At 42.7% G+C, this 19,584-nt stretch overlaps 1 protein-coding gene across 1 annotated transcript; it reads left to right on the top strand.

Moving 5' to 3' along the window:
• The first annotated feature begins 1,534 nt into the window (after window positions 1–1,534).
• prmt6 (protein arginine methyltransferase 6) lies at window positions 1,535–3,319 on the top strand. Its single transcript, XM_080544440.1, has 2 exons — window positions 1,535–1,915; window positions 2,212–3,319. The coding sequence occupies exons 1-2, from the start codon at window positions 1,550–1,552 to the stop codon at window positions 2,899–2,901; spliced, it is 1,056 nt and encodes a 351-aa protein (XP_080400566.1). The 5' UTR covers window positions 1,535–1,549; the 3' UTR covers window positions 2,902–3,319.
• The last annotated feature ends 16,265 nt before the right edge of the window (window positions 3,320–19,584 follow it).

The raw sequence follows: 19,584 nt of genomic DNA, 5'->3' as shown, positions 1-19,584 counted from the left end.
AATTCATGCTTTTTTCATGCTTTGTCATGCCAACAATGCAAAAGCTGCCAATTGATGGGGGTTCTATTCTTATAATAAGACATATAAGTACAATAAGTACTGTCTGTCTTACATGTAACGATGAATTGAAAATCAAGGACCCCAATTGAAATAAGCCAGTGGCTTTCTTGGGTTTTTATCCTCTTAGTTTGACCTTGCATGTAATATGTACTTTCATGTACCTACTTCTGCAAACATGCTAATAAAGTTTTCAATCAATCAATAAGTCTAATATATAAAAAGAAGGAAGACATTGTAGTCACCCTTACCTGTAGGCATCTACAATCCACAGCATTTATAGGCATTAATCAAATGATTGTGTCATGATGAGCTGTCATATTACCAATAGGTACAATTTCAATAAAGTATGTGACCATGATGGTATTTCAACCACCCACGTTTGTGTGGAAATTAATCGTTTAGACTAATCAATGAATCAATAACAAAAGTATCACTAGTTGCAGTCTAAACATGAGCAGAGCTTTTCCAATAGAAGGGCAGAAAGTGACTAATCTAAAATAGAGTGTTTTTTCTTCTTCTCCATAGCCCTTTGGCATCAACCCTCCATCTAACTCCAGAAAAAAACGACATATCATTCAGAATCTGTATTCTGAGGTTATTTTCGAGCTGCAAAGTTTGAGTGGATTTCAGTGGCTAAAAGCACACAATGTATCATCTGTGACCCCCCGCAGTCTAAAGAGAAGTGCTGTATTTAAAACCCCAAAAGTCAAAGCACTGAAATGCACACACACACACACACACACACACACACACACACACACACACACACACACACACACACACACACACACACACACGCACACACACACACACACACACACACACACACACACACACACACACACACACAAACACACAGACACACACACACACACACACACACACACACACACACACACACACACTCACACTAAACAATACATTGCTGACTTTTTAAAATTCAAAATGCAATCTTGAATGCTGCGAAAAAGCAACCTGGCTTTTCTCTCCCTTCTCTTCTTGAGAAATGGCACACAGCTCCTGCTCATTCTACCAGCTTTTGCCAAGGATGTTTGAAAAGAACTAGGAAAATCATAAATGATCGTATTATTATCTTATTAATTAAAGAGGAGAGCTGTGTTCTGCCTTGCATAACTTTGGAGACAGCTTATTATAACTATATGAGGCCATGCATATTGATGTCTGGGCAACATAATACTATACAGTAGATCGAATGAATAGACTACAGTGGGTGCTACTTTGATGACGTATAGACTATTCAAGTGTGTAATTGTAATTGAAAATTGAAAATTGTTGCATATAAATTGACATATCACGGTCATTTGACGCTATATCGCTTATACCTATCTGGGAAATATAGTTCTAAAGCAAACAAATGCCCATACCGTATCACAATTCCTCAAGTCCTGTAAAACTACAAATACCATCATGCAACCGTATGAGGAAGTTAAGTGCACGGGAAATTCCAGCGTGGTCACACAGAGGTATAATGGCCATGTCCCTAAACGCCAAGAAAAGGAAATTAGACAAAAACGCGCAGGAGAATCTGTACTTTGACAGCTACTCCGATGTCACCATTCACGAGGAGATGATCGCGGATCACGTCCGGACCGACACGTACAGGACAGGGATTCTGATGAACAGCCACTCGATCCGGGGTAAAGTTGTCTTGGATGTGGGCGCAGGGACCGGTGTCCTGAGCGTATTTTGTGCACAAGCCGGGGCCAGGAAAGTTTACGCGGTGGAGGCCAGTTCGATCGCCGATCAAGCCGTGAAAATCGTTAAACAGAATAACATGGAGGGCATAATCGATGTCATTAGAGGCACTCTGGAGACCATCGATCTGCCAGAGCAGGTAAATGAATGTGCAATAACACTATGTGCAATATGACAACCCTCATGTACAGAAGGTTCAGAGATAGGAAATGTTAGAATAGGTATAGCATAGCATAGAGTACAGCACAGTGTTTTATTTGTATAGTATAGTATAGTGGATAGTGTACATAGCCTTTATTTATGTAAACCAGCTCCTTTCCCTTCTTGTTTTTAGTTTTTTTTTCCTAGCACCAGGGGAGCCCCCCCTCCCAAAATTCGTTGTTTGGTACCTGTACTATATCAATGACAATAAAGACCATTCATTCATTCATTCAGGTGGACGTGATCGTGAGCGAGTGGATGGGCTATGCGCTGCTCCACGAGTCCATGCTCAACTCTGTCCTTTACGCACGGGACAAATGGCTGAGACCCGGGGGCCTTATTCTACCGTCCAAAGCAGAGCTGTACATCTCCCCCATCAACGACCTGGTCGTGGACAACCGCTTGAACTTCTGGTGCACGGTCAAGGACCAGTACGGCGTGGACATGTCCTGCATGCTAGACTTCGCCAAGAAGTGCCTCATGAACAACGACATCGCCGTGAACCTGGTGACGGTGGAGGACGTGCTCTCGCACCCCTCCAAGTTCGCCGAGTTGGATCTGAACACTGTCACCGTGGAGCAGCTGAGATCCGTCAAGGGGCCGTTCAGTTGTGAGTGCTTCGGCTCGTCTGCTGTGAACGCCCTCTGCGTCTGGTTCACGGTGACCTTTCCAAGCCAGGACAAGCCTCTGATCCTCTCCACGTCTCCGTTTAAGGCGGAGACGCACTGGAAGCAGGCGCTCCTGTACTTAGATGAACCGGTGGATGTGATCCAAGACACCAAGGTCGTGGGTGAGGTCAACATGTACCCCTCGGAGGAGAGCTCCAGACATATATGCATCCACGTGGACTTCGTCATAGGAGAGCACAAAAAACTGTCCAAGACCTTTTCCATCCCTGATGGATATTCAGAAGCTCAACACTAACGTGTGATTTGTGGTCAAGTCAAGTGTCAGCCTTGGAATTGTTTGCTGTCATGTCAACAAAAACAATATGTCCAATGGTAGAAAGATACACGTTTCCCAAGTTACCACATTTGCTGAATGTCTTTTAACACACCGTGACGTTAGAATTATAAGGTTCTATCTCCATTTTTGTCAAAATTGAGTTTTTCACATAATCTGATCCATCAGGTGTTTATTAATGCCTGTGTGGTGTTATTTTTAAAATGTTGACATTTTTGAGTGAGTAATTCATAAAATACAAAGGTTCCATCTCACAAAACATAATAGAATGTAAAAACTTTGACGCTCAATATCTCTGAACTGCCCTAAACGGAGATAGAACCTTATCATTCTAAGCTCACGACATGTCTAATGCCTACTATATTATGAGCCCCCTCAACCATGTCAGTGAAATTAAAGAATGTAGTGATTGCCTTCATTGTGCACATGTATGATTTGTTCAGATGCATTATCAGGTACAACAAATGTAGTCTATTGCTCCAGATTGATGTCTGATACATGTATTAAATTAATTAGTTAATTAGGTATTACTATAGGAACTAGGCATAGCCCTTTGTTTCGATATCCACTGCTGCATGCGTCCATTGTCTTACGTAAGGATATCCATACGTCTTTCACAGGATACGTTCCAAACCAAGGGCCTATATTGGTCCAAAACAGTAAGTGTTCTCAGTTTGAAGAATATACAGCTTGTATTACTAGAAATAATGTGTTTTAATATTGACATGGGTGTATAGGCCACCTTTGAATGAAATATGTGTCTGAGACAACATCTGTAAGTGGAAAATAAGTTATGACATCGAACAGACTGAACTATCCAAAAGACTAAACTAGACTGCACTTCAAACAGCTTGAAGCTATTCTGATGAATTGTGTGTGGAATTGTTTGCTATTTTTTCTATCCAGATGATTACACAAGACTAGGGCCAAATAATTCACCATTCACTATTACATGCCCCAAGCTCCTTTATGTTTTCAGTGTATTGGCACAACTGCAGGTCAGGACCTACAGCTTTCCCTGACATTTCTATTTTCCTTCCCCTAGTATGTCTGGGATGCTAACCTTTACATTTAATTGACAGTTAAATGATCATGTCATACAATAAATATATGGTTAAGGGCATGCATGGCAAACCTGAGAAATTGCAGGAACATGGACCACATGTGAACGAGAATAGTCACAACCAGCCTGTTGTCATTTGGCGCTCACAGTTAAATTTGGCCTCACGATGACATTTTGGCTCAAATTCAATCAGTTTCCACAGGTGTCCGCTCACCCGCCCAGTAGACAGACTAGAGGAAAGAATACAGAGATTGAAAATGTCAAGTGCAGTTGTTGGCTTCGAGCATCAGTTGAACTCTCTATCAGACTCTGGCATGCACAACCATTCTCCCCCCACTAAAAGCTCAAACTAATTGTAACCCATCACTGCCTTGATTTGTTTGAAAACTAATAGAAACAGTGTTGAAACTTTCAATGGGATTATGTGTCTTGTATTGCATAGCAAATGAGGGGAAGATCAATATGAGTATGTGCTTAATTTAACGTCTTCAGGTTGAAGCTGCACGGCCTGCGCCTCACTGTAGGAGAATCTACGAGACTCCTCTGTTCTCAAGCTAATGCTAGCACAACTCCTTATTCTGCAGGGCTCTGTGTAAGTAATGGGGCAGCGAAGCACTGTTCCTTTACTATGAGTTTAAAGTCGACATTCTCTGTTTGTATTTTAGGGCATTTGTTTACATTGCTTTCACCATTTAGAAATGACAACACTTTTTATACATAGTCCCCCTATTTAAGGGCACCAAAAAGAATGGGACAATTGGCTTGACAGGTGTTTCTGGTAAGTCAGATGTGTTGTGTCACATAATCTGTGCAGGAATAAGAGAGCTAAGAGTATTGATTTGAGTATTTGGAGTCTGCTCTTGGTGTCTGTCAACATGAGGACCAAAGGAAGCTATTATAAGGGCTGAACATTCTGATCAGAATCAGAAGCATAGTCAAAACCTTAGGTTTGCCAACATCAACAGTTTGGAACATCATTGAAAAGAAGCACTGGTGAGCCCAGCAATCGCAAACGGGCTGGTAGGCCAAGAAAGACTTCAACAGTGGATGACCAAATGCTCACCATGATTAAGACTCTCCAGGAGGTAGGCATGAATGTGTCAGAGACAGTATAGCTAACACTAGAACTGGCTAAGTGTACATAAACATCTTGTGCGCTTGAGTACAAACAAATGCCTCCAAAACAATTGGATGGAACTTCATCATGCTCGAAGACAATGACTTTAAACATACCGCCATAGCAACTAGGGAGTTTTTCAGGACGAAAAAGTGTAAGTTCTTGACTGGCCAAGTCAATATTAAGATTGAAATCCAATTGAACATGCATTTGATTTCCTGATGATAGAATTCTAGGCAAAAGTACTTAATTTGGACAGTGAGTGCTTAAAATGAATCTGTCCCATTACGTTTGGTGCCCTGAAATAGGGGGACTATGTATAAAACGTTCTACTCATTTTAAATGTCGAAACCAATATGTATACAAATACCAACAAATAAAAACAGAGAATCTCTACTTTATCCGCATAGTAATTGGACGATTTCAAATCCAAACTTTTGGAGAGCCAAAAGAAGAACAAATGCTTGACTGTACCATTACTTACGCAGATCCTGTATATGACAGACACTCATACAGTTAGGTCCATACATATTTGGACAGTGACACGATTTCCATAATTTTGGCTCTGTATGCCACCACAATGGATTTGATATAAAACAGTCGAGATGTAATTGAAGTGCAGACTTTCAGCTTTAATTCAAAGGGTTGAACAAAAATATTGTATGAAACGTTTAGGAATTGCAACCATTTTTATACACAGTCCCCTATTTCCAGGAGCTCAAAAGTAATTGGACAAATTAACAATCATAAATAAAAATGTTAATACTTTGTCAAGAATCCTTTGCAGGCAATGACTGCCTGAAGTCTGGAACCCATGGACATCACCAAATGCTGGGTTTCCTCCTTTGTGATGCTTTGCCTTTACTGCAGCTGTCTTCATTTGTTGTTTGTTCGTGGGTCTTTCTGCCTTTAGTTTTGTCTTCAGCAAGTGAAATGCATGCTCGATCGGGTTAAGATCAGGTGATTGACTCTGGCCATTGCAGAATATTCCACTTCTTTGCCTTAAAAAAACTCCTGGGTTGCTTATGCAGTATGTTTTGGGTCATTGTCCATCTGTATTGTGAAGTGCCATCCAATCAACTTTGCTGAATTTGTCTGAATCTGAGCAGACAGAATATCCCTAAACACTTCAGAATTCATCCGTCTGCTTCTGTCTTCTGTCACATCATCAATAAACACTAGTGACACAGTGCCATTGGAAGCCAGGCATGCCCATGTCATCACACTGCCTCCACCGTGTTTTACAGATGATGTGGTATGCGTCGGATCATGAGCCGTTCTAAGCCTTCTCCATACTTTTTTCTTCCCATAATTCTGGTACAGGTTGATCTTAGTTTAATCTGTCCAAAGAATGCTCTTCCACAACAGCGCTGGCTTTTTTAGATGTTTTTTGGCAAAGTCTAATCTGGCCTTTCTATTCTTGAGGCTTATGAATGGCTTGCACCTTGTGGTGAACCCTCTGTATTTGTTAATGTGAAGTATTCCCTTTATGGTACACTTGGATAATGATATGCCTACCTCCTGGAGACTGTTCTTAACTTGGCTGGATGTTGTAAAGGGTTTTTTTCTTTACCATGTAAAGGATCCTGTGATCATCCACCACTCTTGTCTTCCATGGACGTTCAGACTTTTTTGTGGTGCCGAGCTCACAAGTGAGTTCTTTTTTTCTCAGAATGTACCAAACAGTTAATTTGGCCACTCATAATGTTCCCACTATCTCTCTGATGGATTTCTTGGTTGTTTTTGCAGCCTAAGGATGGCCTGTGCTGTTTCACTTGCATTGAGAGCTCTGTTGACTGCATGTTATGCGTATACAGCAACATCTTCCAAATGCAAATGCCACACTTGAAATCAACTCAGACCTTTTACCTGCTTAATTGATAAAGAAATAATGAAGGAATAGCCCACACTGGCCCATGAAACAGCTTTTGAGTCAATTGTCCAATTACTTTTGGTCCATTGAAAAAGAGGGCGCTACATATTAAAGAGCTGTAATTCCTAAACCCTTCCTTCAATTTGGATGTGAATACCCTTACCCTAAAGCTGAGTGTCTGCACTTTAAGCCCATATTCATTATATAACTGTAACTTGAAGATGTTTTGGTAAACAGCTCAAATAACAAATATTCTGTCTATGTCCAAATACTAATAATAATACTGTTCTCTACTATCTGAATACTCTGTAGCCCCATGACCCCTCTGAACAGGCTCTCTCTCAGTGGAGCCCTAGGGTAATGTATCTTCCACTGTGGCAGACTCATGTAAGCCTACGTGAGGAGACTCAGGTCAGCTCTCATTCGTATTTTTAAGAATTCACCTTTTCTCCTTTTAGAGTGATATTTAACTCTGGAAGAGATTTCCTAAATGCATCGTTGATATTCTCTACGACTAGATTAGAGGGAGGAGAGAGAGGTGAGGTGTGAAAGTGTGAAACTGAGAAGAAGAACAATAAGTGGAAGAAGAAGAATCAAAATGTTTCTCTATGTGTTATGAAAAGCTTAAAATACATTGCAACTGTAGGTGAAAGTGTTTTCCATGGAGTGTTTCGCTGTACTTTAATTTTGGAAGGCACTGGAAGGTTTAGATAGCAATGCATTATTAATATTGACCTAATCAATTTGATCATATAATTGTGTCTATGGCTAGGGATAATTTTAGACCCGATACAAAGACCTGACTGAAGTTTTCTGGCACCATAACATATCAGCGTCTCGATTTGTCCGTCTTATGCTAATGATGTACAGTAAATGAGCCAACAGGAGTCACTTTCCACCGGCCAGTTACAGTAACCAATATTTCTGACAGGATCTCCTGAGACAACAAATTGGAAACATGTTATTGACAAAACCTAATTTAGAAGACCAATTCCCAGAGCTGTGGCCTGATCTCTCCCGGGGTTAGGGAGACTATTTGTCATCATTATCATTAGCAGAGCTGCATGGCCTTTTTTAGAACAGGAGTGTTACAGAGAGCCTTGTACTGACTAATCACAGTCTCACATTTACATGTGACCAAGACTATTGGCTCTTTTTCTGCTGAACAGTTACATTTGTATCATTCTTATACACGCACACATGCACTTAAGCGCGCACACACACACACACACACACACACACACACACACGCACACGCACATAAATGTAACGTATGGCCTATAGTTACATACATACACTTGCCTGTTCATTCGTTCTATCTATGAATGTGACTTCAAATCTCAGCTGAAAACAGAAGCCAATGCATATCAAAAGTGCATCCAACTGAATGCAGTGAGGCATGACTGCATGGCGAGACACAACTCAACGGGGACATAGTTGGTTGGTGCTGTAAGTAAATCCCAAATCACTCAGAGGGCACGTCAATCCTTCTAGAATGCCCCAAATCGCAATCAGCCTTAGGCAGACGGGTCTGCGAGCGATGTACAAATCCACCAAACAGTGTGGGCCTTCTCCTAATCCTTTTTCAATCATGCACTTTTTGGATTACGTTCCTATGTAATTCTTCTCAGGTATTGTTTTTTTTTCTGCTTTTTACTTAATATGATATTTCAATTTGGCAGAGTTCAGTTATGGGCTTAAAACGCAGTGGAGGATAAGTAGACAACAGATTGATAGGAGTTTGTGCCAGTTTGAATGAACACATAGGGGTAATACTGTCACAATTGACATTGGGTTCCCTTGAGTGTAAACGTCATAGTTGGATAGTAAAGATATAAAACGTTATAGGAAAATTGTCGCATAATTACAGTAATCTGACCTATCAAGAAATCACTGTTTGACTGCCAATATTGCTTTAGTATAAGCATTATGTACCCATATTACAGTAAAAAGTTGGAAAGTCTGTAAAATAATTGTCAATGCAATTTATGTTCAATTTTCTTATTTCATTGTCAAATGGATGAGCGTTTTTTTTGTCTCTTACACACAATCTTCATGTATGTTTTTCATGTGAAACCTTGAGCACCCTATATACCCATTGCTTTGCACTAGCTCACCGGATTAAGGCAACATTACACCCAACTGAACAGAGGTTAAAAATCCAATACTGTGTGCTGGGTGTCTGAAAGACACTGCTATGCAAAAACAGCTACAGACATACATGTTTTAATCATCATCCATGACATGACAACAACCCCCCCACACACACACACACACACACACACACACACACACACACACACACACACACACACACACACACACACACACACACACAAAAGAAAAAGACACATGCGGTACAGAGCAGAGGTGCAAATGAAGGAGACTGGGTCACGTGGTTGCCAGTCTATGTCAATAGCTGTGCCAGCTATCGAACCTCCTGATAGATTTTAAGACGCATGGTTGTGCTGAATGGGGGGGATCGCAAACACTGGCTGCGGAGGCTTTTCAATCAAAGGAGGAAGGGTGAAAAACACAATTGTTTTTTTCAAATCCTTCCGCCCTGACCACACTATATTTAACAATGTATGCATTCGTACCCCAGCTTAATTGTGCAACAGAAAATAAAAAGGTTATGGAGATAGATTACGAGTGACATTATTGTCTTGAATTTACTTTCCAAGTGGATAGAAGGCATAACATGTGCATTGCAGATGCACATAAGCCTCAATAGATTTTAAAAAAAGTGTTTATAGTACATTGTTCTATTTCTAGTTATTGTGTTGATTATAACATATTTCGTGTGTCGTAGGCTAATGTATTTTAGTGGAGGAGTGGTTGCGTGGGGAGCTGTCCAGGTGCTGAAATGGTAGCTTGTGTTTTCGTTTCCCCTGTGCACTTGCACTGTATCATTTTATTAGGACTACTTTTTAAAGTTATTTAAAATGAAACACCAACTCATGCTCTCGGTTTGTATGGCTTGATGTGGCCGGTGATGTTGTGTCAACTTATGCAAACTCTTAGGAAAATTGCTCATGCGCCTGCTTTTCGTGTCCAAAGCCCTTTTACAATTCAACAGCTTTGCAAAGATATTAAATCTGCCATAATTGTCGTGATTGTCACGTGCTAGATATTCATCATTGATAGCCTTGAGATGTTGTAGGCCTGGGCTAAATGTTTTGCCCCAAGATTTTAACAACATGTAAATGGGACTTTAGCCGACGGAATTAAACAGAAACGGACACAAAAAAAACGATTCGCATCAAAAGGCTATAACACACAATGAGACAGGGTGTACTAACACAGCTCCCACTAGTCAAGAGAAATACTTGAACTGGGCTCTCAGTCGATAACTCACCACGTGTGTCAGACGCGTGTACCGTTATCTGCTCTGCCAGCGATCGGAGGGAAAAGACGCGTCTGAATCTGCTATGCTTATTTAATGATTGACACATTATAACACATTTTCTTCTGGCAAAACGCTAACTTGGATTTATACTTTTGCATCCATCCCTGCGTGTACTGTACTCGCATGTGTCTGTCTTGTTGTCTGCAGAACTGAAGTGGCATTTGCGCCTTTCGCTTAGCCCATTCCCTGGGAGCCGCGGAGACCAGTGGTCGTTTCTCAGTGTCTCCCACCTTATCAACGATGTCCCGATATAAAAACGAATAGGCCTACAGGTGTGCTAATCATCAATAATCATCTTTTTTTTCGCAAGGATAACGGAATGAAGCTTTGAAAGAGGTGAGATATGCACTTATTTTTGGTTAGGCTATATCGTGAGCTTCTAAAGAATTATAAAGGTTCTATCTCCATCTTTGGTCAAAATGTAGTTTTTTACATAATCTGATCCATTAGGTGTTTATTAATGCCTGTGTGGTGTTATTTTTTAAAATGTTGACATTTCTGAGTTAGTAATTCATAAAATACAAAGGTTCCATCTCACAGAACATAATGGAATGTAACAACTTTGACGCTCAATATCTCTGAACTACCCTAAACGGAGATAGAACCTTATCATTCTAAGCTCACGATATGTTGGAGGGATGGGCACAAACTTTTGGTAGTGAGCTATGAGAACTACTGTGTGTGTCGATAGCCTACAAAAAGTTCTGACTTAGATAACGCACTTCATAACTATCCTCTAGCACTACATATATAATGGGGAATTTATAATGTTCTCTTTGCGTGAAACTGTTGATTTTCTATAAGCTATGTCCACTGCATAGTATTAGCATGCCAGTGGTTTCTCACTTGCTTGTTCACCATGTGAGATAATTAATGCCATATGCTACACTGCGAAACTCACTGTCTATCAAATCTAATGAATGTAGAAAACATTAGAGTGGAATTCAACTATACTGTTTTCCAAGATTTCAAACAGTTTATATGCCATATGCAACAGACAATGCGTACCGTAGCCTACTGGATGACAACAATTGTTTTAACACAAAACACCGACAGATGTGGTGATTGACCTTCTTGCTGCAGATTGCGTTTCATCCTCGAGTCATTAAATCCGTTTATGTTTAAATAAGCCTATTATTTAATCCCAGAGTTCATCAAATGAACCCTGGAGTTAATTTATGTATTATAGTAACATGGATGAAAACAATGCAATAAGGTAAGATAGGACATAGACTCTGCACCCAAAAGCAGGCCTCAACTTCAGATAAACTCCCCCATTGATAAAATGTACATTATAACATCCCTTGATTGTCTCTTTCTCTCCCCCGGATCATTGCCATCAACAGAGATAATTTACTGTCAGAATGGATCCCATTTTAATATCACCTAGGCCCTCCCCAGGGCTGATATGACCGCCTAAAGGATTGCTGCGGACTTAACCCGTAAAGAAATCACATGTTTCGACTCTTTCTATTGTCGGGTAAATTGCTGTGGGATTACTGCATGCTCACAGACGTCGGCAAACTGCAAGGCTACTAACTGACTCATCAAGGTTTTTGGTGGGCGTGTGTGTGTGTGTGTGTGTGTGTGTGTGTGTGTGTGTGTGTGCGTGCGTGCGTGCGTGCGTGCGTGCGTGCGTGCTTGTGTCTCGTGGACGCAATCCCCCGTGTTAATTATGATAGGACAGCCGAGCGCGTAACGGTTCGAGAAAATGGGGTGGAGTGCATGGCGCATCACCAGCCCTCTTCCCATTTGAGAGATCGTCTTGGCTTCATGCCTTTTCTAACCCCACATTCATTTATCCAGGGGACATAATGTGGAGAAGTGGCTCATGAGTACAATATTTAACATGCCACGTGCACAACACTATTTGATTGTAATTTATGCGCGCATATATGACTCCATGTCAGTGTCCCATCTCCCACAGTGTTTAGTATACTACAATGCGGGCGCGCTGTGTCAAACAAGGTTGTACCCATGCACAATTCAACAAAGAGTTACTTAAATAATAAACCAAACACAGTCTCAATTCATATCAGGGTTAAACAACTCAGATATAACCTTAATTAATAATTGCTATACCTTTAGGACCCCGCGGAGCGAGTATTGACGGAGAGGACACGGGATGCAACTATTAGCTTGTATTTGAGAGAGTGGTTATTATCTCTCTCATACATCTCTCTGCACCGTTAGGTGATGGCAGCGGGAACCTATTGCAGTCAGTGATCTCTTATTTCTGCTCCAAGTTTAAGCTGCAAGGTCCCCGTTGAGTTTTTGATTCATCCTGCAAAAAAAAGAAAAGAAAAAGGGGGAAAAAAGGCATAACGATCTGGAAGAATACTTAGGCTGAGTGAGCGTCTCATCAAACGGACTCTCCAAGTGCGTTATCTTACCCACCGTCTCCGGGTAGCCCCCCGTGCTGTGTAGGGGAATGCGCCAGGGATGCGTGACGCGGCGACAGTAGAGGATGTTCTCAGAGGCAGCGAGGCTAATTGGTGTGATTCATGTCCTTTATGAGCGCCTGTAAGTAACGGGTTCATAGCGAGAGGGGGAACGATTCACAGAGCGAGCAGCACAGGAGTCAAATGTCTTGGCTTTGGATGTAAGGACTGATACAGATTAAACGAACATTTTTGATGAAAGAAAGCCACGGAACACAAGTTTTCAGTGGCCTTTTTCTGCGGACATTGTGCGATCGCTGCTTAAATGAGGAGAATGGCATGTGGCAGAATGATGACCGGCGACGCGCGGGACATACTGTCCCCAGACGCACCTGTGTCCTGTGTGATTGTGCTGACCAAGTCTCCTGGACAGTGATCAGTCATTTGTTTTGAAGTGGGAGAATTCTCCCTCTGATCCCTTGTCTCGTCGCTAAAAGAGATGTTGCACGGCGATTCCACAAAGATTGACGTGCGTGAGACGGAGGCTGTTCAATCGCCGCTTTCGGTCAGCGCGTTTTTCCTCACGGGTCATCAACTTTTAGGATCCCGTTTCCCCGAACTCATCACATTAAGGTTAACACAACGCACATCTTAAAGGGGATCGGTCCGGTGGTCATTTCTGAACTTGTTGAACACTCACACATCCACAGAGACTGGACTCCAATGCGCCGTGAATTGAATTGTGGAGCAAAATCTTAAAACATGTAAGTAGGCTATACGCGTGCATGTAAAGTTGCACTCTTTTATGCATTACTAAACTCCGTTATGTGTTCCCAAACTCGTTAATGCTGATTGCACACACACATCGTTGACTTTTGGGGGTAATAATTGTATGAAGGCTGAAATAGGTTGCACAGAGAAGGGGCCACTGACCTCAGAGGCTATGTTTAATTGGGTACAATAATATAATTATAACAGCCTACTGGTACTTAGCAAAATACAGCATGGAAGGATGTGGAGGCGTCCATATCCATTTAATGACCTTTAATTTATTGCAAAACGGGAATGATTTTGACTTCGGTGCGCTTTATTTTGGAGCGCTTTACAAACGATTTATGATGCGCCCCCTTGTGGAATTAATACATGCTAGTCTAATATCTGTTTCATACGACTTCTCCAATCAGTTTTGTGAAATGAAGATGAAGATACTGCTGTAAATACGCTGTTATTCCACTCAGATGTATAATGGACAGTGTTATGATAAATGCATGTCTTGGCGAATATCCAGCCGTATAGCCTTCAACGCTAGTGCCAAATGAGCATGTAAAGGGCATCAAGGTCTGCTTGGTGCGAACATCAATTGTATCATTTGGGCTTGTGTCTATTACTGAGGAGGTCTGTTACTGAGGAGGTCTGTTACTGAGGAGGTCTGTTACTGAGGAGGTCTATTACTGAGGAGGTCTGTTACTGAGGAGGTCTGTTACTGAGGAGGTCTGTTACTGAGGAGGTCTGTTACTGAGGAGGTCTGTTACTGAGGAGGTCTGTTACTGAGGAGGTCTGTTACTGAGGAGGTCTGTTACTGAGGAGGTCTGTTACTGAGGAGGTCTGTTACTGAGGAGGTCTGTTACTGAGGAGGTCTGTTATTGAGGAGGTCTGTTACTGAGGAGGTCTGTTCAAACGCAACTCGTTTGTGAACACCTTTTTGTCCGTGCGTCAGCCTACCATCTTTTACTTCTTATATACGTTTGATTGCAATAGGCTATGTTTGAGCTATAGAAACATGATTTTAGTCTGACATCATTATGAAATACACAATACAATATTTATGTATATATATATATATGTATAATTATTATTGTGCTTATTATTAGTAGTATTGTCATTATTATTATTATTATTATTATTATTATTGTGATTATTATTATTATTATTATTATTTTATTTTATTAACACTACCACCACTACTATTATTACTACTACTGCTACTACCTGAATGTGACACATTACTAATTCAACATGTAGGTCTAGGCTATTGACATTATATAAAAACACAGTTACAGTATATGCATTTTATTTTATGGAATTTTCAAAGCAATTGCAGCAAAGGTCAAACCTGACAGCTACTCATAGCACTATCAGTCATTCTAAACTTAATTTATTATTAGCTTTTTTCCTCTGTATCAAGTGCATTACTTGGGTGGGCTTATTCTCAAGACCCAGGATGAATATTTTGAATAGCCTGACATGTCACTATAGAATCTGAATCATATGCTAGCAGACTTTTAGGAAAAGTGTCTTTAATAATGCATACAGTGTTCCTATGTCACAATATGTGTGCTTGGTTTGCGAAGGCAGTACAGGAGGGGGGTGGCGGGTGGTGGTGGTGGTGGTGGGGGGGTGGGCGGTGATGGTGATGGGGGGAGAGAAAAAGAGTGGTGACGTAGGTATTTTCCCTCCTGTCTCATTTGGTACAGTATGCTGCTGTGTGTGGTGCTGGAGTTACAGATGCCCAAAGCTATACAGCTCGACATATCGCTCGAGTTACACTGTCAAAAGTGCCGCTCTCTCATGCATAGAGTGCATGTGGCACTTACTCACAGCTTGTGAGAGGGAGAAAGAAGAGAGAGAGAGTCTGAAAGCTATCTAGATATAGGGAGACATAGAGAGACAGAGAGAGAGAGAGAGATAGGCAGAGAGAGAGAGAGACAGGGAGAGAGAGAGAGACAGGGAGAGAGAGAGAGAGAGAGAGAGAGAGAGAGAAAGAGAGACAGAGAGAGAGAGAAAGAGATATAGGCAGAGGGAGAGAGAGAGACGGAGAGAGAGAGAGAGAAAGAAAGAGAGAGAGAGAAAGAGATATAGGCAGAGAGAGAGAGAGACGGGGAGAGAGAGAGAGAAAGAAAGAGAGAGAGAGAGAGATGGGGAGAGAGAGAGAAAGAAAGAGAGAGAGAGAGAGAAAGAGAGACAGAGAGAGAGAGAAAGAGAGATATAGGCAGAGAGAGAGACAGACACTGAGGGTGCGATGCAGCTGTGGAGTCAAGTGGAGTGCGGTCTTGGTCTTGGTCTTGGCAGCTGCGCTGAGGGACTTTCTTGCCTTCAGAGGCCTGGGACCTGTCTGGCTCCAACAATCACATTGTATTAGAGGGGGAAGGGAAGGGCTGCCATGTTCAGCACTGCTCTCAGAGCCAGCACCAAAATCTCCGCTTTGATTCCCACTGTTCCCCCCCCCCCCCCCCCGTCCACCAGACTGAATCACTGAAACAGTCGTTCACAGTTCCATCCGTTAGCTACACGATTATCAAAAAAGATCCTACACCTGCTGATTTGAGGTGGTTGTGTAATGGATTTTTCACATATATGGCATGTAGGCTATATGTCTGGTCCGGTCTGGTCCATGAGCGCAGCCTGCTCCAGGGCCTTGTGTTCGTGGACAGTGATGGAATGCGGACTCGTTATCGACGTTGTGACTGCGTTGACCCAGTGTACAGTGTGAACTGAAGAAGACCTTGTCCGACATTGTTCCAATGTTCCGACATTTATGGAATGCGGACTCTTATCGCTGTCGACACTGTATGAGAGATGTGTTGTGTGTGAGTGGGCGCCTTCAGTCTACCTTCAGTGGGCTGGTTCCAACTGGAGTTGTGAAAGACCATTTTCTTCATTAAATATTATACCTAGATTGAAAGCAAGTTCCTATCTTGAGTCTCCTTTTTTAATCCACAACAGTTGCTATACTGAAGACAGTCAATCAAGGGGGTTGGGCGGTGCAGTGGCATGCCATAGGGATGTGGGTCGGCCCCTGCCTTCCATGCTGGGTGGATGTTGGCTGTCATGTTTGCAGGGGCGTACTCTCTTTGCCACATGTTTATTTATGAGGATGATGGTATTGGCAGGTTGTTAACAGGGAAGATTAACTCCGTGCACGAGGCTCCCTCTGATGCTTATCCATCTCTCTCTCTCTCTCTCTCTCTGTCCCCTCTCTCTCTCTCTCTCTCTCTCTCTCACTCTCACATACAAACACAACCTCTCTCTCTCTCTCACTGTCAAATACATGAGAAACCTCTCTCTCTCTCCTCTCTCTCTCCCTATATCTCTCTCCATTCCCTCTCTCTCTCTCTCTCTCTTCATCTCCCTATCTCTCCGTATCTCTCTCTCTCTCACACATTCTCCCCTCTGTGTTAGTCTCACCTCTCCCACGCAGGCTATGCACATCCTTTGGCTTTGTTTACAGCGAGGGACACAGATAGGTGGGGGAGAAAATGAGAGGGACAAGGAAAAAAAGGTAAAGATATGAGGAAGGAGGAGGGTGGTCAAACGGTAGGCAGGGAGGAGGGAGGATGGAGGGAATGTGTAGGGGCTCAGGGGATGAAGAGGATACGCACACACGACTCAAAGGCAACTCAGTAGTTGGAACCAGTGCAGGGCCACGCACGCATGTCTTCCTACTGACTTGGAAACTGTCAGCTGTATGCTCAAGTGGCCTTCCGGTACGGAGTGGAAGTGGACACAAGAGGGTGTTTCACAGATGGAGGGAGGGAGTTATGCCCAGCCCTGTCCTTTGCCAGGTCCTATGGACCATGTTAAACATATATATACGTTTAAATATAGAACCAACCCCAGCCATGCCTCATTGGTGAGACCGTGTACTGTGCATCTAGGATACTTTCAAGTACATTTCGCATCTGAAGGAGTTCAGAAAATGTTAATTCACATTTTCTATACCGTAGTACATAGTTACAGCTTTGTTATTCCAGCATTTGTCGTGTTTGGTTTTCATTCAGAACTGGTCAATTCCTTCCAGATAGTATGGATGCCTATTGCTGTACTCTGTATGGACATACGATACATTACCCTCAACTTAAGATATCTTTTACTTCCTCTAAAACCCCTTCTCCCGTGTCCCGCGTTGGCCTTGATCGATGGGGGAGGAAGCGACCTGCCCCAAATAGCCCGGGTCCCGCTTAAAACGCACACCACGCTCGTCTCCTCTGCTCTCCTCTGCTCCCCTCTCCTCTCCTCTGCTCTCCTCTCCTCTCCTCTCCTCTGCTCTCCTCTGCTCTCCTCTAGTCTCCTCTGCTCTCCTCTCCTCTCCTCTCCTCTGCTCCCCTCTCCTCTCCTCTGCTCCCCTCTCCTCTCCTCTGCTCCCCTCTCCTCTCCTCTGCTTCCCTCTCCTCTCCTCTGCTCTCCTCTCCTCTCCTCTCCTCTCCTCTGCTCTCCTTCGCTGGTGACACTGGATTCTAAGTAGGGAGTAATGAGAGGACGGGAGCGGTGTCTGAATTGTAGAGAGTGATAATGACCCGGCTCTTGATCTTTAATGTGCCCGAGCTCCTTATCTTCGTCCCAGTATCACTGTTGTCTCATTACGCCTGACTCTACCCCCACTTCAACCAGCCAGGACTAACGGCAAGCACTAGCCTCTGGCCGGCTCCAACATTTCTCCTTAACATGGTAATATTATGTCTATTAAGAGCTCGGTGCCAAAAGTTCTGCGGGATAATTGGCTTCATTTTACCTGCCGACATCCTCCTCCGTTGACATTCCTACATTTTGCAGTGAGGTCTTTACCTCCTTCGCTCTGCTGCCTTTCCTCTCCTCCGTCTCACCCTCTCAGCTCTCTCTCTCCTTGTCTCTCTTCTCTCTCTCTCTCTCTCTCTCTCTCTCTCTCTCCCTCTCTCTCTTTTCTCCATCTTCTTGTGCTGTCTCTTCTCCCTTTCTTCCTCTCTACCCCCCTCTCTCGCCTCATTCAGTGTGGTGGATCTAATTAAGGTCTCCATCCAAAATGTGATTGATGTGATGGATTTGAATAGAACTGTATTATACTTTTAAATTCATGAAAAAGGACCAAGTATACATTGGTAAAGATCCTCTAGAAGTTAGCAAGTTAACACAATAAGCTTGTTGTGAAGTCTTGGGAGGTTTTCTGGCAGTTTGCACCATTAATAATGATTCAATGACACTATGAAGCATTATACCTCAAATGTTTCTAAAAGAATCTTCTCTATGAAATAGTAGGCCTAGCAACTGTAGATAGACATCTCTTACATATAATCATGTTTTTACTCACACGACAACAATCAAGTTGTTTTATTGTGCACATATTCAAAGTTTCAAGTAAAAGGGACATACAAATATTGCACAGTATTACTTCGCAGTAAGTTCAAACAGAAAAGATTAACCTTCAGGAGAACTGATACCGTTTCCTTGCTCATGGCTCAATAGTGGATAAACAGCAGAACGTTTCAGCTCCCAGAGGCTGGGGGGGGGGGGGGGGGGGGGGGGGGTACTCAGCCTATAGGCCTGCAGGTCTAATTGATCACTCAGGACCAGAAGGTGTGTTGGGTCAGCAGGCTCATTGACTTGGCTGACTGATTAACCAGCACTAAAACCTCCACGCCTCCATCCCTCAGACTGCTGGCTAAAGTCGCCATCAATTACCCTCCCCTGCCAGCGACCACAGGGAAGGAAAAAAGGCAACCTTCAGTCAGTCTAGATTGGGTGGCTAGCTAGTTTAGCTACTACCTTGGTTGTAGGATGGAGATACAGAGAGCGGGATAGCCGCCTCCATGTTGAGTATTGATTTGTTAGAATGTGGGGCCTCTAACCTGGAAGGTCAGTTAGGGATGAGTTAAACCAGGGAGCAGTAGGGTATTTCTTTGTGTATGGAGACAGTGGATAAACTTTCCGTCCATGCTCAATGTCTGGAGCTGGGGAGTTCGCTTTTCTAGCCAGTGATGGTGTTGCATTCAGCTCCAAACCCTATTATACGTACTCCTGAAGTAAATGTAACAGTCGACTATCAAAGAC

This window comes from Nansenia antarctica, assembly GCF_963989245.1.
Source record: "Nansenia antarctica genome assembly, chromosome: 13".
Classification (NCBI taxonomy): domain Eukaryota; kingdom Metazoa; phylum Chordata; class Actinopteri; order Argentiniformes; family Microstomatidae; genus Nansenia; species Nansenia antarctica.
The sequence above is the reverse complement of the archived record's forward strand: the minus strand, read 5'-3'. Positions and strand labels throughout refer to the sequence as shown.

Bases quoted from the DNA above. Each gene is read 5' to 3' on its own strand.
- prmt6 (XM_080544440.1), top strand. From the start codon at position 1,550: ATGGCCATGTCCCTAAACGCCAAGAAAAGGAAATTAGACAAAAACGCG. The intron at 1,916-2,211 runs GTAAATGAATGT...TCATTCATTCAG, and splicing joins CCATCGATCTGCCAGAGCAG to GTGGACGTGATCGTGAGCGA.